Source organism: Triturus cristatus, chromosome 5_2 (assembly GCF_964204655.1).
Source record: "Triturus cristatus chromosome 5_2, aTriCri1.1, whole genome shotgun sequence".
In the NCBI taxonomy this organism is placed as follows: domain Eukaryota; kingdom Metazoa; phylum Chordata; class Amphibia; order Caudata; family Salamandridae; genus Triturus; species Triturus cristatus.
The window spans coordinates 375,464,137-375,486,918 of record NC_140588.1 but is presented as its reverse complement, the minus strand read 5'-3'; the positions used below and the strand labels follow the sequence as shown (position 1 = coordinate 375,486,918).

The 22,782-nt window shown below is 42.8% G+C and overlaps 1 protein-coding gene across 2 annotated transcripts in view; it reads right to left on the bottom strand.

Annotated features, from left to right (window-relative positions):
- Nucleotides 1-22,782, bottom strand: part of DSP (desmoplakin) — a 222,571-nt gene that overhangs the window by 144,067 nt on the left and 55,722 nt on the right. For both annotated transcript variants that reach the window (XM_085607227.1, XM_085607228.1), the window contains exons 2-4: nt 8,749-8,845; nt 2,047-2,195; nt 535-703 (exon numbers count right to left, since the gene is read on the bottom strand). In XM_085607227.1, the coding sequence (XP_085463353.1) occupies nt 535-703; nt 2,047-2,195; nt 8,749-8,845 (415 nt within the window). The remainder of the gene's footprint in view (nt 1-534; nt 704-2,046; nt 2,196-8,748; nt 8,846-22,782) is intronic.

The window sequence follows — 22,782 nt, the reverse complement described above, 5'->3', positions numbered from 1 at the left end:
CTCTCAAATTCAGAAGAGCTTAGAAGCCTCTCCTGGTACCGTTTGCACAGTACTCTATGACTCTTGGGTCATCCCCCTTGTTCTTTTGTAATGTCCTCCATTACGCCCGGCTGCAACCATCACTCTGAAATGCTGTCACAGCAGGGATGGCTCTCCACAAATGTACCTACATAAAATACATTATTTGTTTGTAGACCTGTTTATGGAAATAACATTCCCTTTTGTCATGCCCCATTAACACAACTTCTAATGTTCAGAACTCTCCGACGCTGGCAAGATCATCAATGAGTAAAATATGAAACTAAATTCAGCAGCAAAATAAAAAGTTAAAAAATAAGAAGATTCCAATACACAAAAAACCTTCTCAGTGGAAAACGATGCCATTCAACATTTTTAAATCACCAGTACCTCATTACTACCTTACATCCACCCTACAAATAAAGTCCGCCAACCATGATCAAAATGCAGAATAGAAAAGTCACTTAAGGAAAGGGTGTTTTACCCACACAAGGAGTGGGTCTGCCATCTTGTTACCTTATGTTGTCGGATCTGACTTAAGGTGTCAGTAGTGATGCGCTTGGTGTATTCATCCCACCCGGAGCCGCTCTGAGAGGAGAATCCACCACCCTTTGAGCTTTTCCTTCCACGCGGTGTCTGAATTGCTTTTTGAAGGGCTCGCATTTGATCCTGAAGCTGAAGAAACCTGTGAAAGAAGTACACATTGACAATAATCCTTAATTTGTCTATGGTCTGCAAGTGCAAAATTGAGCTACAGAAACAGTTCATCCTGGATTTTAGCTCAGTAACCATGCATTTGTGACATCTACAGGGGAGCGGGGAGTAGGTACAGGTGATACTCAGAGCTCATTCTGATATACTGCATGGGGGTGTCTGGATATTTCATAATATAGGTAGATGGTTCATGAATTCGTGGAGGGGGGGAGTAGGCCATGCTTTTTACCCCGACATCTCAAGGTTGCTTCACTGGGAATAATGAACAACTGAGATGCTGGATGGAGCACTTGGATAATGTTGGGATTGGTGCAGATTGGTAGCCAAACGCGGCATACCAAAGAAATGGAGAAGACCTACCCTTCCCAAGCTTGAGTATTGTCGAGAGGTAATGGACGAGTGGAATCTAGCAGAAGACAGTGCGCATAAAGCTAGACGTTGGCCGGTCGAGTACCTGAAAATCTGGTTGCAAGGGACACAACGGGGGGTGGGGCTGTAAGGTTCCACTCTTCTTGGGGCTTCCTCTCAGATCTGTGTTGTAGGGGTAAGATGTATGGTCAGTAACCTTATGATTCTGGACTTGGTGAAGAGTTACCAGTTGTGATAAATGTGATTATGATGCTGTCATGAAGTGGACTGATGCCAAAAATCTTCTGTTTGTTTAAAAATGCAAATAAAAGGTTCTGTCAGAATACAAACAAATGTAATATAAAGCCAAGCTCTTTCACAGAAATCAAGGCTCTTAGAGGAGTTCAGTACCTGGTCACAAGTGTGATGTGCATATCGGGAGCAAGATGGAGAACATCTTGAATTGCAATCACAATTCACTCCAGTTCCTAATAGGCTGACTATATGACTATAGTACTGAAATTTAAAAAAAAACGTGCACATGTTCAGACTAGAACAATAAATGACTTATGTGCACAGCTAAATCACTTTTAAACTTTATGTCTAGGTTTTAATTTATTTAAATAATTTAATAGTTTTTTTTTCTGGTACGGTAATTGCATAATTGATTCAGACTTCCAGTCCCTACCGTAATGAGGTGTTATTAATCATATATGAAATTGTTGCACTTGTATTCTACAATTGTATGTACATATTTATGATGTATCTTTTATGGTTTTATCTTGAACCGAAATAAAGAATTTTGAATTGAATTAAATAGGCTGCGCAACATAGCGATCCATCACGCCCAGCTCTCAATCTTGTTGCCCACACTGGACGGTGGAAAGAAACGCCAAGAGCACTAACCTCCAATGGCCTGGTCATGAGATAAAGACTACTTCTTCCCGCTATTTGCACATGACTTACCTTTTGTGGTAGTGGTCACAAGGCTTTCCCATTTGCCTCATTTCTCCAACAAGGCCAGCAATGATTTCCATGTTTTCATTTGCCAGCCCCATAGTTTCATCCAACTCTCGGTTTCTCAGCAGCTGGGTTCCATCACCATAATTCAGCTCCTATAAGATACATTTTCACAACCAATGAAAAACTGGAGCACACTCTGAGCATCATTTACAGATAAAGCACTTGGAAGAAAGAAAGAAAATCAGAAATAAGTGAAATATTCAAACCAGCGTGACAGAAAATCCAGTTTTTCAGATAAAATTTAACACTAACTTGAAATGGAAAGAAAATTGAATTACACCCACTTTCTTCGAAAAGTACAAAATAAGAGAAGGAAACGCAAGATGCAGTATCATTAACTCTGGAAGACTCATTAGTGTACCAAGAAACACAGAATAATAGGTAACTGGTAAATCAAAAGAAAAAGAGAAGGTGAACCACTGATAAAGTGGAAAAGAAGGGGGAGAATCTTTCAGGTGTTTCAGAGGAGCTGAGAAAGACACAAAAACACATGGGGAATATTGTGGAAGGAAGCAAAAGAGTTGGCTAACTGGTAGGCCCTGATTAAAAATTAACAGTCATGTAAGTAGAAGTGAAGAAAAAAAGGGCAGAGTAAAAATGAAGGGAAAGAAATATAGGAAATGGCATAGTAGATGCAGGCTTCTCTCAATTAGAAATTATGCAGATTTCATGTATAAATCATTTGACAAAATAGTTTGAAAAACATCTTTTGAACATGTTTTCAAACAAAACAGTTAAATTGATTTGAAAGTGAATAGATATCATGTGCTCTCCATGCGCAGATAGCTGCATGGATACAAAGGCAAGAATGGTCTTAACCCAAAGGCAGTGGCGGCTTCTCCGCTAAGGAGGAGGAGCGTCGCCCCACAAATAAAATGATAACACAACGTTATTAATCATTTTATTTTAAGGTACTGGGCTGGCACAGTTTTGATTAAGGGGCAGGGATGAGCTGGGCTGTCATCCAGCAGGGGAAGGAGTGATATGTGCACTTAAGTGCGCATGGCGATTTGGCCGGCTGTCTAGAGCGGCCAAACTGTCATGTGCACTTTTCATGCTCCCACTTCCTCTCTAATCACGACGCTTCAATTAGCAGCGTCGTGATTGGCTAGGGAGCCTAGGTGCTTCCTGTTGCTGCCTCGAAATAAGAAGACCGGAGGAGAGGCGGCAGCTGGCAGCTAAATCCAATGTTCTTTTTTTAAGCACACCCTCAAACCCCCTTCTCTGCCCGCCCCACCACCTCGGCCCCATAGCACCCGCTACTGCCTAAAGGTAATTCGGATCTAATCTAAAAGGCAGATCCTCCCATCTTGTGTAGTTCCTGAGGGGCTCACTGTGTTTTCTACCTTAGGTTACCTTGTTTTTGTGCAACACATTTATTTTTACAAATAGGCTGCACGTTTTTTTATTCTGTATTTCTGCTGGGATTCACACAGAACATTTCGTACAAGGTCGAAAAACACTGTGCTCTGTTTTTGCTGTGGTGGGACACGAACACCTAGACACAATAGAGAAATACAGCTGTTGTTTTGAAACAGACAATTCTTATCATATAAACGAAGACGTGTCGTTTTGAAAAGCAGAGAGGACACATTCTCGCAGAGCAAAGGTCCCGCAACGAGAGAGACCTCTGTAACCTGAGATGTACAACTATCTATGCATGCCAGGTATGGGGTCCACGCTAATCCCAGATATCTCTAATATCACACTCTGTTTCCATATTGAGGGTAGGCTTAGGCAGATCGGTCTTCCAATTTGACAGAAAAACACACAAGATGATGGACGGAATGTTGCACATTGGCAAAACAATCACCCCCAGTCACAGCACTGGGTTTAATCCATTGTTATTTTGCTCACCACGCACCCCAGTTCAGACATGGCCATATGCAAATCAGTCTTGACCCTGTGCCTCATGGGAACAGTCCAGCCCGAACTGCCAAGCCATGTCTTCCCTGGACCGGAATCAAGCATCCTAGGACCGGTTTCAGGGTTTCACCCCTCTTCAGCCAGGATAGCTTGACTCCAGTGGCGTAGCGAGCACGGGACCAACGTCTGGGCATACCCTTCCCACATAGGGCGAACAGCAAAACACACAAGATGATGGACGGAATGTTGCACATTGGCAAAACAATCACCCCCAGTCACAGCACTGGGTTTAATCCATTGTTATTTTGCTCACCACGCCACCCCAGTTCAGACATGGCCATATGCAAATCAGTCTTGACCCTGTGCCTCATGGGAACAGTCCAGCCCGAACTGCCAAGCCATGTCTTCCAATTTGACAGGCCTTTTCATTGTGTACAGTTTATTGATTGTCCTAATCACATTTTTGACCTGTATATGTCTCCTAATTGCAGTGCAGTTATTGCATAATAGAGCACGATAAGTTTCAATAAACACTAACCTTTCTTCGTGTCTCTTCTCCGTGTATTGTGGACATGTATGAGTGAGAGAACGAAAGGAAACAGCTGGCTACCGTGATCCCTGAGAGGGTCTAGAGTGTTGTGTTCTGGCGGGCCGACTTACTTGTTTGTCTGGGAAGGTTAGGAGGACAGGTGAGGCACTATGAGCTGGTCTGGATTTGGGCCCATAGGTACTGATGTGGAAGGGTGGCAGTCCTTTTATTCTCCCTTTCAGCTCAGCTCTTCACTGTCCTTTGCACCTTACGGCAGCAAAAAGTGCAAATCAAGCAAGAAACATAACATTCTGTTGACCTTTAAATCGAGTGTCTCCATGAAAGAGGTCTGCGGGACTGGATGTCTATGGATGGATGGCTCTTGGCGTGTGCGTAATGGATTTCTGTAGCTATGTTATCCCACGTCCATGTGCTCAATGTCCAGTCAATGCCTGTATGGCTGTAGTTTGTGTGAGTGCATAAATTACCTACTGGCTTTGTCAATTACTTATGCAATTAAGACCATTTATCTGCGATTTTCGCATCAGCTACTTGACAACTCATTTAGTGGGCAAGGTGCGGCTTTCAGTTTGTTTACGGATAAACAGTAAGGACAGGAAGAAACAAGCTGATATCAAGTACCTGGGCTAGGTTCTACACTAGGGGGAGAAACCGGGTTCCCTTATTTGTGTGGAGCAATTCAACCACCATTTTATCACTTGTAACTGGCTGCTTGCTTTTAGGCCACTGCTTTTAGCATTTTACTTTTGCACACCAAGGTAAAGGGTCATCATATCCAGATATTTGAAGATCTCTGGGCTGAGTAAGACACTTTTTCGAGGGTCAACAGTAAATAAATACACACAAACACACAACTTTACTGCACTAGCAATGTCGTGTGAGTACACACACTCAATGCAAGACTGAGCATGTGGTGTTAGAGCTTTTGTTGTTGCAGTATTGCTAGTTTTATCAGAAGTAGCCGGTCTCCAATTGGGAAAAGACACCTTCACAAGTCTTTATTGACAAGTCATGGTAATGTATGCTGTTGAGAACCACAGTAAATGGATGCGCTGGGAGGAGGCGACTCAGGTTAGTGAAGAAACTTCAGTGCAGGAGAACAGAGGAGCAGGGGCTTAACTATCAATGGTGCAGCAGGTGCAGTGGCACCACGGCCCAGGGTGCCCACTGCACCTGACTAATTGCTGTTTTTACTACGTCTCTAGGGGGGTTAGGAAAGCCCATATTCCATGACTGCATTAGGGCCCATAGCACCATGGCTATGCCACTGTAGTGGAGGGCTTGTTCGCTCTACCTTTCCTGCTTCCAGCAGTCTCGACTTACTGTTCTAGCGCCAAGTAAATTGCAGGATAGCCTCAAGGAACTACTTGTACAAGTGGGAAATCTTAACGCTTTATTGCCAGGGCAAACACTCATTATTTAAGGACAGGTGACTTAAATAAGTGTTTTTCTATAAGCTGCATACAACAAAGGGTAAACTAGTATGTTGGAATTAAGCAGTCTCTTCCGTAGGTGCATTTTCCCTCTTCTCCTCTCTTGCTGGCAGGCAATGCAATAAAATAATGCTAGTAAATAAATATATCCCTTTAATAATGTTTCTCTAAAGAAATCCTTTTAATGCTTCATTTTCTCCAACGTAACTTTAAACCCACCGCATTGCAGTCTAAATAATAGCACGTCGTATCTAAGGTTAACAAAACATCTAAGCCAGGACAAAATGTAGAAATGAATTAGGATTGGGGAATGCTAGTACTTTCGTTAAGAACGCATCACTTGTTAGTATCCTGTAATTATTATCTGGTACTTGCATGGTGATTTGAAAAGGGTTTTAGTTTCCGATTAAGAATGCTAAGAGGTCTACTGAGGTTTGACAGCCAGCAGTGCTCCGAGCTTTCTCTTGGTGGCCACCTCTCCAGGAGGGAACTAGCTGTTCTGTGCTGTAGAATGTTCCAAGTTGATTTATTTATTTGCTCAACAGTGTGGGTCTTCCTGACCACGCACACTACAGGTAGCACTCAAACCATATTAGCACCGGCTGCTTGAACTTGGACCAGGCGGGCTTTACAACACTGTCAACAAGCATGAACATAACAAAGATAGTATCACAAAGTATAGGACATTTTATAACAGAGATAACATAAGTGGCTCCAGAAGAGGAAAAACAAACCACAGTTAAATAAGAAGCAGACAGATACAACTATTCCAGGTACGAGACATAACTGGAGGAAAGCAGAAATACATACATAAAATGAGTGCTTCATTTGATTAAAAAAAGATAAGTCTAGGTGCCCAAAGTTTTTCTTCATGATACTACAAAACAATATTCCTTGAGGAATTATTTTCAACAAAACCTATTTGCAAATTCAATAAAGGTCCACAATGTGAATCCTAACAATTGACCCAAGTACGAACAACAGTCAAGGTGTATTCTGAAAAAATATATATAATTTTACTTTACTTCATTAATGTACAGCTGGAATTAAACATGTTCACATCAATGTAAAATTCAGGTAGTATTACAACACTGGCACTTCCCCATAATCCCAACATCTCTTATAGTCATTTATTTTAAGAGATAAGTGGAAGCGCAGTCACTCCTTTTAACACAGAAAGTGTCAACATCAGAAATAATCCCAGATCAATCAACATTCACGGGATATAATCAAACATTAATGACATTTGAGGTTATAAAGGATGTGGTGTCGATGTTTCGGTCTACGGTGGCCAAAAAGGTCCGTGAGACCATTCTCAGGACTCAGCGTTGTAATGCAAATCGCTCCTGTAAATACTTGCTCCTTAAGCACCAATCGTAAATGCCAATCTAACGTGTGAACTTCACCGATAGTTACTGCATTAGAAGCGTCTCTTAAATTCCTTATGTAACTGGCCAGCCGCAATGTCCAATCCTGGCGGGAGATCAAGTTAGCACACGCCAACTCGAAGGTCTCGGTCGTGTGCTAGTTTTTCTTCAGCACTCGCCACTGGCCCTGCTGAATTGCTAGAGTTGCTGAATACCAAGGCAGCTCAGCATCCAACCACTGCCTCTTTCTTCCATCGTCCTAGACGTCTTGTTTCTGTATCTAACTCTTGCGGTTTCTTTTTCAGCCCTGCCTTTCTCTTTGTTACTGTTTTTGTAGCTTGCTATGCTTCCTTCTTTCTACCTTTCCTGCCCCTTTCTCTCTGGCTCTGGGTCAAAGTCTAATGTGTGAAACATAAGATTTGATCCCAATGAACACAAGCGTTGCAAAGAGCTGGTTATCACTAAAAGAGACTAAGAGTGAAAGCACGCAGAGCTTAGGATAACAGGTTTCGGATAAGGAGTTTCAATTTTTCTGAAGGGACATGTTCCTTAATGTTGAAGGTTGGAAGGGGGCAATTCGTGGCCTGGAGTTAGCTATCTTCATCCATTCGTCTGTTTTGTGTCATTAACAGCATATAACATGGGGCAATGGGTCAACCCACTTCAGTGATTGGACAACTAAATGTGAGTGGCAGCATTTTACCATGTATCAAGGAGCACACCCACACACAAAGTATTCAGTGCCAGGGCCTACTATGTCAATGTGTGCATTTTGAGACAAAAAAAATATTGATTTAGTGAGGAAATAAGTAGCAGAGTGCAGTCCTATTTTTAGGGAGGATATATACGTTTTGGTAGGCCAATAAGCCAGATTCCAGAGTTTCAGCAGCTATCCAGTCATCCTGTTAAGATAGGTGAAGTTTAATTTTAGTTACTGTCAATGGAATCTGGCCTTTGTTAGGATGTGATCCTTTAGCTGGAGGTTTTTACCTAGGATGAATCAAGGGGACATGGCAAGTTAGCACCGTTGGGGGTAAGATCTGCATCTTCAATCAATTTATTTTGGTACTGACTTGCATGAATTTTTATGTTTCACCTATCTATACTGCGACACATGGCAAGTGCTATCATAAGCCGCCTTGCACTGCGTTCAGTACAAAGGATGGACATCCGCTGCAGGACTTTGGGTGTAATCCAAAGCAGTTACCCAACTAGCAATCACAAGATGACCCAGTAGTTTTGCTCTGCACGTGTTTATATTGGCCCAGTTTTAAAATACCAAATAATTATGTTATTTACGTCATGGCATGTCTTTCACAGATTCATTCCAACATGGACTTGGCATTTGAAGAACTTCTCAAACACAAGAGCACTAGACATAGATGAGCATCAACAAGATCAAGTATTTGTTAGCAAAGGAAAGACTTACCGGCTGTGCAATGGCCTCGGCATGCATCAGCTGTTCTGCACACGTCGACAGGAGGTCTTGGATAGTGTTCGTACGTCTGGACATGGTTACCGTTTGCCTAAAAGGAAGATGCATAGATTGAGTGGAGTTGAAGCAACAAAAGCCATGAGAAATAGAATGATCCAGAAAACAAGTGTGTGAGGATCTGGGTGTATTATATAATTTGGCTCTGGGGCCTTATCATGGAATAAACTTGCAAAACCTTTATTGGATTCAGTAAGGCTCATTTGAACAACCATAAACTCAACCCTGGGTAGCTATGGCCTTTAAGCAGCAAGTAACGAACAAAAAAAGTAGTGTGAAGCATTTAACATTACCAAACGACAGAATAAGAAACCACACAACACAAAAGAAACAAGACACCTTTTATTAACAATAGAGTGCAGAAAGATGTATGCAGGTGCCAGCCCATGTGATGCCACTGGACCACTGGAAAACCAAAAAGGGGGTTCTGGCTCGTGTGGCAGCAAGGCCAAACCAATTATAATATAGGAACAAAAAGACGAGCCAATGCTACGTGTAGATTTACCTAAAATTTTTCTGTTCCCAGAATAAAACAAGGGCCCAGACAACCAATTATTCCGTTGGATTTAATCTTGTGACTAATTTTTAGTTCACATTTAGAAACATTTTGAGTCTTAGCAATACATATACCTTACAAAAACATGAAAAGCACATAACTTAATAATGACAATATTAGAAACAATTAGACACCACTATATTCATTCAAACAATCACCCATGAGGACAACATTCATACTACTCATACTGCTCATCCAACCAAACTAACGTACAACATGAGACAAAAAATCTTCATTCAATAAATCTTTTACAAAAAAGGGCCATCGAATCAATGCTGTGCATAATAATGAAACTTAAAGCTGTTTTTTCGCACGATTGGCCGTAGCAAACACCAGGGTCTACGCGTTTCGAATCCCTTTGTTGAGGGGATTCTCGTCAGGACCAACACTTGACTTAAACTAAGGCACAGGGAACTCTGCCCAACCGGGTGTGTGGAACGGTGTCAGGGTGTCTGAAGGGATTTATTTTCAAAAAAACAGGACGACCACAGGGTGTTCCGACTGCAAATGGATACTAACGAATATCTCCGGAGAAAGGAATCAATCCACTGCTCGATCGTCTCCTGCCCGTAGCAGGAGCTGGCGCGGCGTAAACTCAGTCGGCCGATTTGGAGACAGCTGCAGAGTCGGCGTGGTCCGTGTGTCTGTTCTCGGATGGTTGAACAACGGGCAGGAGACGATCGAGCAGTGGATTGATTCCTTTCTCCGGAGATATTCGTTAGTATCCATTTGCAGTCGGAACACCCTGTGGTCGTCCTGTTTTTTTGAAAATAAATCCCTTCAGACACCCTGACACCGTTCCACACACCCGGTTGGGCAGAGTTCCCTGTGCCTTAGTTTAAGTCAAGTGTTGGTCCTGACGAGAATCCCCTCAACAAAGGGATTCGAAACGCGTAGACCCTGGTGTTTGCTACGGCCAATCGTGCGAAAAAACAGCTTTAAGTTTCATTATTATGCACAGCATTGATTCGATGGCCCTTTTTTGTAAAAGATTTATTGAATGAAGATTTTTTGTCTCATGTTGTACGTTAGTTTGGTTGGATGAGCAGTATGAGTAGTATGAATGTTGTCCTCATGGGTGATTGTTTGAATGAATATAGTGGTGTCTAATTGTTTCTAATATTGTCATTATTAAGTTATGTGCTTTTCATGTTTTTGTAAGGTATATGTATTGCTAAGACTCAAAATGTTTCTAAATGTGAACTAAAAATTAGTCACAAGATTAAATCCAACGGAATAATTGGTTGTCTGGGCCCTTGTTTTATTCTGGGAACAGAAAAATTTTAGGTAAATCTACACGTAGCATTGGCTCGTCTTTTTGTTCCTATACTGGACCACTGGGGCACAGAGTGGGAACTTTCTAAAAGTTGATTAACTTCAAAAGTGACAATAAATCTGATCTGGGCATCAGGTTGGGTTTAATGCCATGATTAATTTGATACCTTAGAGTACCCAGTTAGGTAGTCCCATTCAGTAGTTAGCCAGACTGGGGTGCTAGCCGGTAACCCTGTGTTAACCAATGGGGCGACCAACCTTTCCTCAAGCAAAACGGCAATTTGGAGTGTTCACTGTTAAGACATACATAAATATAAATGTCCTACTTAACAACACGCAGCTAACTGCCACAGTGCTTTTTAGGCCTTACTTAGGGGAGACTTGCATATATTATTAAGGGAAGTGGTGGCATTGTCATTGATTTTAATGGCAAAGTCAAACTAGCAGTGTGACACTACCCAGTCTCCTGTGGCAGGCTGGGAGCCATTTTGTACCTTTTGACACACTCAGAGTGGCCCAAACGGTGCATAAGCCCTGGGTGTCACTCTGCCTTACATGTGCTGGGTACCATATACTAGGGGCTTACAAGTAAGTCAGTCCTTGCCAATTGGGGGTAGCCAATTCGACATACACTTTGTAATGGGTAAAAACACTGGTACTAAGGTCTGGTTAACAGGCCTCTGTGCACTCTCAAAGAAAAACCAGCAGCATCAGTCCAAAAGTGGGGGTGAACATGCAAAAGGAGGCATTATCTCACAAAGTGCCAAGTCAATTTGGTCAGAAGAATGCATGGACCTGCCAATGACCTGCTGAAGTGTGCAGCTTGATAACACCAAGTGGATCTTGGTGAACAGTGTCTCTCAATATAGAATTGAAGGTTGTATGTGTGGTTGGTGGAACATGGTGTGCTTTTGAAGAAAAGCCTGAGAGGACAAATGGTGAAAACTACAGTAAAAAAAGTGACTTGAAAAAGTGCAGCATAAAATTTAATTCTGAAGCACAATCATGGAAATTCTGCAAGTGATTTGTACCTAAAAGGCCATATGAACTTTATACCACAGAAGTAAGGGGACTTATTTATGCATCACAATTATACATTTATCCAGAATGGATGCTCTGCCTGAACGTAAGCAGCCTCTCAGAAAAAAATATTTTGCTGTTTGCTAGCAGCTGAAGCATTAAAGCATGCATCCCATGTGGAGGCTAGAACCAATGAGGATGGTGCTGCACTTGGACGCAGGTTCTGTTATTCATTTCCAAGGAGTGAGAATGTCTATTGAGTCTCAGTACCCCTGATCTTTTCTCTTCAATGTAATAGGGTCCAACATTTATTCTGTCGTATTTATTAGTTGTCTTAAGTGTAGGACAGAACTTTGGTACAACATCTAGTGGGTTTTCCCAGACCTCTGCCCACCATGCAATATCATCTGGTGGCTCTTCCTGGAGGCTTATCAGGTTGCCCTGTTGTCAAGGCCTTCTCACCTAGTCCTCTCTTTGTAAGTTGGACGCACAGTCGACACTTCCTTTCACACGAGAAGTCATATTCCCCAGTGAATAATATTAAGAGAGAGCTGTGTCGCCTAGATTAAGGATTTATAGGGTTTTCATGGATTCGCTGTGGGGTTGATTATACATGGAATATTTTATCTCATAAGTTCTATTTATTGATTTGAGCCCTGAAAAATATCTGCCTCTAAATGAAAGTCTCTTCAGTATGGCTCTGCAGCTGAAGTCTCTTACTTCATGACCACAATGACGCAGGATTTGGAAATATGCTCTATATCTGGATTCCCCTGGGATTCAGAGTCCTCTCTTCTCATGTTTAGGCGTTTCTGCTCAGCTTGGGCATCAGCGCCATGAACATACTCTAAACACTTCTTTTGGTACTTAGAACAGTTACTGGCTCCGATTAAAAATCTGTCCATAAAGACTCAAATTTTCTTCAACATCTCTTTGATTAGCTGCAGGTCAATCCTCAGACAACAGTAACTTAGTTCTAACTGCGAGGTAGGTCCTCGTTTTTACCCCTGCTTGTCTACGCCCATCACTCAGGTAGGTGACTTTCACAGGGATTCTGCAGGGTGTCTTTCATCCTTATCAGTTGTTTAATGTAGCTTTTTTTATGCCGGTCAATCTCTCTGGCCAACGTGCCTCTGAATTCTCAGTCTGTGAAACTGATTCCAGTCCTGTGTGGTACGCCTTTCTATCTGCAAGATAACCACAAAGTCTAGGGCTAGCTGTTCCAGGCCTTAAGACTTGGTTTTCATCCTTACTTAAGGCCCATGAGACATCCTACAAACCTCTTAATTATGCACAACCTCGGTTGATCTGGTCAAAGACTCATGCACAGTGGTTAAGACTGAGAAAAGCTAAAAGATAAAGGGTCATGGATGGACTGCTTGCAAAAGCCTCAGTCACAGATAATAAACTCTGGCCACATTCCAGACCACCATTTTTTTACCCACTTAGTCACTCCGGACGGGGATCAACCACATGCATATCAGTCTTGGTCCATCTCCAATTGGAACAGTCGAGCCCAAACTGCCAGGCCGTGTTTCATCTCAACTGCAGGCCAGGTTCAGCCTAGTTTTATGACACATCCCAGCATTTGCCCAGCTCAGAAACTTCAGAGGGCAAGAGAAGAGGAAAATAAGACCCTGTCTCCATCAGATGCACTTCCAGAAGCCAGACACAGATCACTTTAACATACAAGACTATTTGCAATCGTTGTCATTCGTTGACCAAAAAGGAACAAGACTTCACAGCTACTTGTGCTCTCCAGGTAGAGCAGTCTAAGACTCAGCAGTGTGGTGGGACACATACCTAGCACACAAATAAAGAAGAAGTAAAAGAACCTAATGGGTCTCTGATTAATAAACTGGTCATCACCTGTAATTTCATTGGGAGCACCCAATTGGTAAAATTATCAATTCGATGCTCCACCATGTACAGATTAAAAACACAAGCTTATTACTGCTGAGCAGGGGGCTCAGTACTTATCTCCGCAATGTAAAGAACATAAAAACCTTAAAATGGAAAGGATATTATGACAGAAGATCCATTATAATTTGAATGTTTATTGTACATTTGGCAAAGTCACAGATCACACGTCTTCATCTACCACGATGCCGCACGACCTTTATGGAAGGGTTGAGACACCGTCTCCCTTCCTCAAGGCTTCCGCTCTCTTGTCAAGCGGTAACCTTTTCAAAAGCAGTAAAGAGTGTGCGGTTTCCCTGCAGATGGTGCGGAACGCCATCTTGAGTGACGTCCAAAGCCGCGGCCCACTGCACCCACTCAAAGGAAGGCCTTGAACTTCAGCCAACCCAAGAATGGGAAAAGAAGACTTAAAGTGCTTGTGTGGCATAAACTGGCCCCACCCTTGTCTTCGCCTACCAAGTGCCATGGGCGCAAAACACCAGCTGGAAGAGTAATGGGATTGTTTTCCCTCGCTCAATTATCCCTGGATTCAGTTCCCGTGCGTGTTAGCACTGGTTCGCCATAGGTGGAGTTAATTACTGTAGAAGCTGCCTCGCCTTCTGAGAAAACTTTATTATGGAATTATGGAACCTGTCCCAACTTTCTGTGCCCTTCATTTCATTTTAGATTTGTGCTGTAGCTTTTTATGCTGCGCTTACTTGTTTTTGAACGCATGTTGTATGGTATGGTATCTGCTACATCTGAGGTAATGCGGCCTCCAGCGCACAATCCCGCTGCACGGGATGTTCATTTAAGTCAACAGATGCAGTGACCTTGAAGCAGGCACCAAACCTGCGTCAGGCGAGGAAATAATGATTTTTGGAATGCACTCGTCATTCTGACGTTGAGCAACACTAAGGGTGAAAGGACAGCAGCTCTTTGAGTGGAATTTACCCTCACGCTGTATATTCTTTGAGGCAATGTTTGTTTTGGCCTTTGCAGAATTCAGGAAGACACAATACTGAAACCAGGGAGGTTGACTGCAGTTACACCCGAGTCACACAGCAGCGTCCATGTAGTTCAACCTGTTGGGCCTCCACGGTGTTTGAAGTCAGATGGCTTAGGAGGGTGAAACCCAGCGAAGTCAATGGTGTGGCCAATTTATGCAAGGGTCAGAAAGGCCTCCATGGGGACGACCCCTGGGAAGTCTGTGGGAGCATCTCTAATATCTGGAGGGCGAAGAGGAGTACAGGGAGATTGACCCCTTTAAGTGAGTGTGTGTTGAGAGGTAGGCAACATGTCACAAATAGTTCACCTTTTTTCCTCAGTAAGAAGACTCCAGGCCATACCAACTTAAGCAGCTGGGAACCAAAAGCAGCCCTGGCAATTTTCCCTGGCCCCCAGAGGCTGGAAATGCTAGCTTCCTGCTTTTATCACTAGGGGCCAACAATGCAGCACCGCTGCAAAACTGGCCCCACCACTGCAAATCCGGCCCCCGCCCTTCCAGCCTACCAGGGAAATGACCGATGCACAGCCCAGCCCGCCCAGCCCGCCCAGCCCTGAACGTAAGTGGCCAGGCTTACCCTAAATGCCCCACCTCACATTCACATCACTCCGCACCTCAAAGAGCTCCACTGGCTCCCAAGCCACAATCAAACACTCTTCAAACCCCTCAAGCACACATACAAAGCCTTACACAAGTTTGGCCCCACGTACCTCAACAACCGCATAAACTTTCACACACCTACCAGACACCTCCACTGTGCCGGACTCCTACTTGCACACACTCCCGCATACATAGAATCAGATCTGCCGTCTACCTCGCTCCTAAAGCTTGGGAGTGGCTGCCTCTGGACATCAGAGCCACCTCCTCAGTTCTGCAAGAGGCTGAAGACCTGGAGCTTCACCTTGCCCAGGTCCTGGTCTGGCCGATACAACTTCCACTTTAGTACAAGGAGGCCCTCCCGGGTGAGACATGCGCTATACAAATACACATAGCAGCCCTAGTCGCCCATAAGAACCAGATAACCCTTTAGTTTTGGTTGGTACTTTAGTGCCCAGTTTACACTAATAAATAAATCAAGCAAAGCATCAAAAATAATAATCGTGTTCTAATACCAGGTAAAAGAATCACTGACAAAGTCACACATTGGCACGTCAATTCCACATGCATAGAATATGCAGACAACGCAACACACCTACAGACACTGAGGAGGCATACAGACCAGCTGCCATACGGGAACCCATGCACACAGACCTGCAGGCACATATTTATACAAACCGCCAGATGTGCAGTTAGTTAATTACGCACACAGACTAACAGAAACACAGTTTCCAATGCACACAGAGCCAGAAGTAAGAGCATCGAAAACACATGTAAAACGTGTATACAGCCACACACACCTGCTTAAAGATAAAGGACACATCCGCCGCCATATATAGAGGGGCAAGTAAAAGATAAGCAAGTAAAGGGATAGACTGATGGGTAACTGGATATATGTCCTGGTCATTCCCTTTACACATCACTCCCTTTAGGATGAATGAAGACTAGAACTACTGGAATGCAATGATTTCAGGACTAAAAGCATGTTGCCTGGTGTACATGTACTGATAGGATACCCTACTTGCAGTGTAGCATGCACTCATTAAGTTTATCATGATTAATTTAATTTACTAAACAAAAAATATACATTTGATAGTTATAATGTTGACAATTACACTCATTTTCCTTCAGGCTTCAAACCTTTGAGAGGCAAAGTATATACACCAACATATATCACAGAGGACCTCCGCATCAGCCTGGATGAAGGACAAATCGTCACCTTGACAGTCCTAAGCCTCTTGCATCATATGACACATTAGACCTTGCCATTCGTCTGAGGGGATCAAAGAATGAGTAGTGTCATCAGACCTGGACATACAGTCAATTCTACATTTCCTATTCAGTTACAGTTAGTAAATACCATTTGGCTCAAGACATGGTCCATCTGTAGAGTGTCATGCTGGGCATTGCAGCAATCCTCCCATTCACCTTTGTACTTTAATATTTACATGTCCTCTGGTTACAACATTTAAGTAACAAGTGCATACTTCAAAAAGTACTCCGATGACACTCAGTTTTACACCCGATTGCAGAGTAATACTAACAAGCCAGAAAGACTGCAAATGGCTGTGGAGAGTTAGATGGTTGGTCTATGATCTGGCAAATATCAGTCCCACCCCTGTTCTAACAGCTGCTCAGTATTCAGAAGTGTCCTGAAAGTTGAAGTGATCTGTCTCTGTGCTTTTCTCTGTTAAGAATTGTAGGTGGTGCAGGTGAAAAAAAGCCAATTACAAACCCCTCAACCGGAAATATTATGGTGCCTGATTTTGGATGTACTCAAGTCCTTTCTTTGCCTTACAGTCCTTCTGCATTAAACGAAGAGTTTCAAATCCAATCACGGAATTGAATCCACCAGGATCCAGTGGTGTTATTTGCGTGCTGGAATTATGTGATCCAATCTTTTCAAGTTCAATCACAGTCTAGCCACTAAGTTGTGCCCGCTCCCCTGTGCAGTCTGCGCCTGCAAACTGCACTGCAGTAATCCAGGTGGGCCGTCATCACATACTGTGTAACTTCTGTTCAATGGCTGGTTTGGAGGAAGTGAGAGACTTTTTGCATTTTTGGAAAAAGGTACTAGTGAAAGTTGGTGCCATTGACCAATGCACTGGTTTAGGGTGTTGACGTGAGATCAGAGTCGAATAAGTCTCTTGGGGTTTTTGCTTTCCCTGTAGGAAAAGGGGATGACCCAGTCTTCCACAGCAGTCGCATGTGCATCAAAAGCTGCTCTTCCCATAACTATTTATGAGGCCTATCAAAAAAACAATTGTAAAACTTAAAAAAATACAAAAGCACTGCGTTTCATGGAAAATCTTTCCTTAGTAATGCTTGCAACAAGGAGCCAGTGCAGATAGGAATTTCAAGATGGATTTTCTGTTCCTCCACCAAAGCTGATACGGCTTTAAAGAGCCAAATGGATGCAATGGGGGAGATTATTTTAGATGAAGACTTTCGGCAATGGAGTTAAATCACCCCATGCTGGACACCTCAGTTAGAAGGCAAGATGAAGCAAGCACGCTCTAAGGAATACTAAGCTTCAGTAAATCTGATTAATTCCAAGCTAACAATACAATGCCAGAAGTTATAGAACTATTTAGGGAGCCGGATTCATAGCCATCACTGGAACCCGGTTCAAAAATGCACAGCAGATGGTCCTCCACTATTTTGCCCTACAAAACAACAAGCTTTGTATTTAAAAAAAATGAAAAGGAGGTGGCAGACTGGCCTCAATTGTCCCTCCAGACATGACCTAATCAGTACTGGGTGCTGAAGCGATAAATATATTTTAAAACATTTTATTTCAAGGATCCTGGTGTCCCAATTTCTCTCTTATGAGAAGTGTAAAGTAGCATCAACTTGGTCATCGGGGGGATTCTTAGAGCAAAGGAATGAATAGCAGGTATCATCGATGGATCTATCCATACAAGTATTAATTAAGTGACTTTAATATTGGGATCAATATATATCCAAAGTTCTCAAAAGCATAGCCTTGAAGTGTTAGTACCCCCAGAAAGATCATCGCTTTTCTGTATTTTGAGGGCCGAAGGATAGTGTCGGTTCCTTCTTTTACTGTGCTGCTGTTCTTACCAATTAATTCCCTATTCATATCTGGATCATAATCAATTGTTATCCTTATGAAAAGAATTACACATCATCAGGGTGAAAGCCTGATAAGGCAAAGTTCAAAGCAGGGAAAGATCTGAAAATTGGAAAAATTAAGTATTGATGGATTTCGCCAAAATCTTATTTGAAGCAGGAGGGGAATGATGGGACAGTATTTTTTAAATCCAAGGTGTCAGTTGTAGGCTTTTAGGAGTGTACAAATGCAGGTATCGAAAAGCCACGATTATGAAGGTATTTTCCTTATATTACATCCGTTGACGAATTTATTGATTAATTCTATGAGCTCTTCTGTGAAGAAGAAGACATTGCTTCTCCTACAATGAAAAATGTACTCATGTTTTATCACTCACTCATCGGTACTAAAGGCAATCCTTTGATAAACTAACTGTATCCGCTGCAGTCTTGCAATCTTGAAAATACCACAACACAATGAACTAAAACAAGACAATGATTTAAAATGCAACTTCTGGACAGATGAAACAAACTCAAAAGTGACTGAGCATGGACATCCTGCGCTATTCTGGCGTTTGACATAAGCATAAGCCAGGGAAAACTGGACGCGACATGCAAAGTGGTGGATGATAGAAAGGCTACCCTTCTAGATCTTCTTTATCTGCGAATATCTAGATGGCATTTCTTTGAGCTCGATTACCCCTTAAAAAGAGAAATATAGAAGAGGCAAGAATCCTATCTGGCTTTTTATTTTCTTCAAGTAGATTGCGGAAAATCGACTTATTACAAGATTGTCAGGGAACCCTAACGAGATTTACAATTGTCAAAGAATCTCTTTTCTAAGCTTTAGCCTTATAAATGAACAGACTTTGTAGGTCTGCAAGAGGTCCAGAAAAGACAGACTAATCACAGCTCAGGTGTTCTAAGATGCGGTAAACACAATAGATTGAGACAGAAAATAAGGCCAATCTTGGTAACGGCTAATCATCAGTAGCGGTACATATCTGTAAGAGTAATAACTATCTGTAGCTTTACTTTTGCAGTGTAGGTTGTCACACCCGTGCATCTCAGGAAAGCTCAGCCTCGGGGTTAGCCTGGTACTTTTACACTCACAGCTGCACTCACTGACAAAGGGAGATGGAAGAGGACATTCCACACTAATGGGATTATCCCACCACGCCCGATCAACACAGCTACGCACTCTGATGTGCAAATTTGTGGAAAAAGGGAAGTATACGTGCGAATGATCAAAATAAGTGACCCCTTTATGCAAAATAGTTTGTGTTTTCAAGGACTGATGTATAGTATAGTCAGGGCCACTGGAATTATGTGATTGTACGGCAGCCGCGATTTTTGCATAAATATAGATTTGTCGCATTTGCCACATAATTCATCATCTGTCGCATAATCCGCAGATTTTAACAACAAAAAAATCGTTTCTAGCTCAAACAGTTCAAAAGTTACTAAAGAAGCAGCAGCATGTGTTCCCACACAGTGAAAGGCCTTTTGCAAAGCTGGGCTGGTCACCTTTCTGTTGCTTGTTGCTATATTTGAGTGTTAACCTGGTACTAGTGAGGTGCAACCAATGCCCATACAGTCTTACCATGTTTAAAAATTACAAAATAATGAAGTAATACTATTACAAAATGTGCCGCTTTATGCCACATATTATGCCTTTTCTTGCCACATAGTTTACTCAAGCGTGCCACGTAATTTGGCCCTCTCCTACCGCATATTTCCAGTGGCCCCTAGTATAGTACATTGATTTCATAATTGGCATGGCAGTCAGGTAAACATTTTTAGGAGGATATCAACAGGCGCCCACTGTTTCAGCAATCTGCCCTTGACCAGCTCCTGCTTTCCGGAATGACAGACCCATTGAGGTCAGCTGCCTGTGAACCAAGCTCCACACAGCGTGCTCCCCGCTGGCACGTTGTAGCATTCAAGGCTGTTGCTCTGCAAGGTTCACTCCTTCCTCGCTCTTCCCTATCCGCTCTTACACTTCTTTGATTTCTACATCCTTCCCTTACTCACGCCTCTGTTGGACGTCATTCATTCCTCTAGTTGTCCACTTCCTCTTTCATAACTTCTTTTCTGTCAAGCAATAATTCACCTCCACTCTCAGTTAAACACAGACATTTCACTCATCCTTTCTCCATTTCTCCGTTCTACTATCGAACATCTTAAGTTTACTTACACTCTGCCCATTCCTTCAGTCTTCTTTTTTTTTGCTCAGTCCCTCACTTTCGGTTCCTCCCTCTTTTCCGGTCTTCGGCTATTACTTATTCCGACTCTTTCGCCCCATTCCTGTCTCCTTCTCTACCAATTTAAAACTCCCATAAAGTATAACTGCTTAAATATGTAAAACTTACCCTCAAGCAGTGCTTAATTTGAGCCAGTACTCAGCACAGACACTTAATTGGTTTCCGGTGCTCGTCACCAGCACCTAATTGTCAACACCATACTTAACACAGCCCACCATATTGTGGCGCTGTTCATCTAATTTAGAGATGAGCAGAACAACGGTAGTTTAGGACTACAATATACATTAAAATTGCTAATAACTGTTTCCCTAGCCATTCCTTTAGCTTCGGAGACCTGGAATAATCTGAACTGTCGCCTTCACATGCGAGAGAGATGGTTAGTAGTTGTTTTGGCAGCGATGACAAGGGCAATGGGTGGGGCAAGCTGTAGGGGCCTCTTGGTTAGCGCCTGGCACTTAATATTTTACAAATTAAGCACTGCCCTCAAGTAGGTGAAGCTGTGCTCCCAGGTTCAAGGCTCCCGCCCAAAAGCTGTCATAGGACTCTCCCAAATGAGAGCTATAGGTTTGGGTAAAATAACATTCGCAAAAATATACATTGGGTGATATGTACCCTTTTCTATTTCATAGACAAAGCTTTAAAAAAGCCCAGTTTCACTTGTCAGGATGCAGAACAGTCTAGATGCCTGAAATCCACTCACTGTCCAAACTGCTGCAGATAGTAATGTGCCACTGTTCATGGACCGCCGTTGAATTCATGGCAACAGAATGACATTTTCTGCCTGCTGTAGGCAGATGTAGATAGCACGAAAATTGTGGATTTGTGCTGTGATCAGCATCCGCCTACTGAGGAAACAAAAAATGTCCCAACCTTACTGTTAAAAACACGTGTTGTGTTCTTTATTCCAGATACACTCACGGTAAAGGATGCCTCTCTTAAGTAATGTATCAAACAGAGATTCTCTTTTAAGGATTGTATCACTCCCCTAGCTACAACACCTCTCCAGAAGGGTTTCTTTGTTGCTCATTAAATCACGTCTCAGAATATCATTTTACACTTCTTAAGTGACCCCGCGTGTTTCAATCCACCGAATGCACTACTGACTATAACTGACTCGATACTCCTGCCCTCCCCCAGTGGGGGATGGGGAGCGGAGTGTGCATTTTATTGGGGCTAAAGGGAAGAGGACCTCTGGGCGGGTGAGAAATTCGATTAGCTGAAATATTGTGGCTCTAAAGTGCCATTTAGATGCGGAGTAAAGTGCCTCGGTATGACTCCCGAGTGTGAGAGTCCGTATGAATGAGTGTGAGACTGAGTGGGTGTTTTTGAGGTAAGGAAACGAATTGAATCTAGAACTGGGCTATGTGTGGGCATCATAACCCCCAGTCGCCTTCATAACTTCCAGCCCAAAACTGATATTTCTAAGTGTCAGAATGAAGCAAAGCAATTAGAACATAGCTTGACAAGCTACATAATTGGTCCATCTCCTACCCCCCGAAAGTTGGCATTAGTTTGACCCAATTTTTCTATAGCTGTCACAGTGTTCCAAAACAAACACCTTCAGTTGTAATGGGCTTTTGACAACCTTGATAGGTTAACAGGTAGAGTTCACATCCTCAGGTAATTGACAAGCAGACATTCTGACACCAACAAAAACAAAAACACGAAAACACAATGACCCCTGCAATGTTTTACTCTCTTCTACAGATGTCTTTCCCTGCTTCTCTGAGAGGCGGCACTGGCCCATAGGGCCTTGAGGCAGTGCTCAACATGCTGGTCTGACAGGTCAGAGCGTGGGCTGTGTTTTTTAGCTGGTTGGGGGCCTGTATTAGGGTCTGATGGGCACATTTTAATAAAACTATTGCCTGCAGCAAGCTCAAATCAATGCAGCCTTCCATACCTTGCAAAACACTTATACAGCGTCTCTTTACAAGTTCAAAACTGCCCCAATTTACAAACATGCCACTTTTTTAGCGATCTAATTCACTAAAGGAGGCCACTTTTATTTTAGTGCCCAGGTCGGTTTCTGTTCCAGTTCGACCCTGCTGCTTGGCCACCCAGTAATGTACAAACTGCCACCCTCAACGAATCACAATCCTATTCCCAAGTATGAACTGCCAAGTTCCCTTGCCAACCACAACATTTATATGGAGTGCCGTATGCAAGAACATCTAACTAAAGCCAGCAAATCCAAATTTCCCACTCTCCTATGTCACTAAGGAGCACAAACACCTGAGTGACTTAGAGTGACATCTATGTACCTTCACACACACACACACACA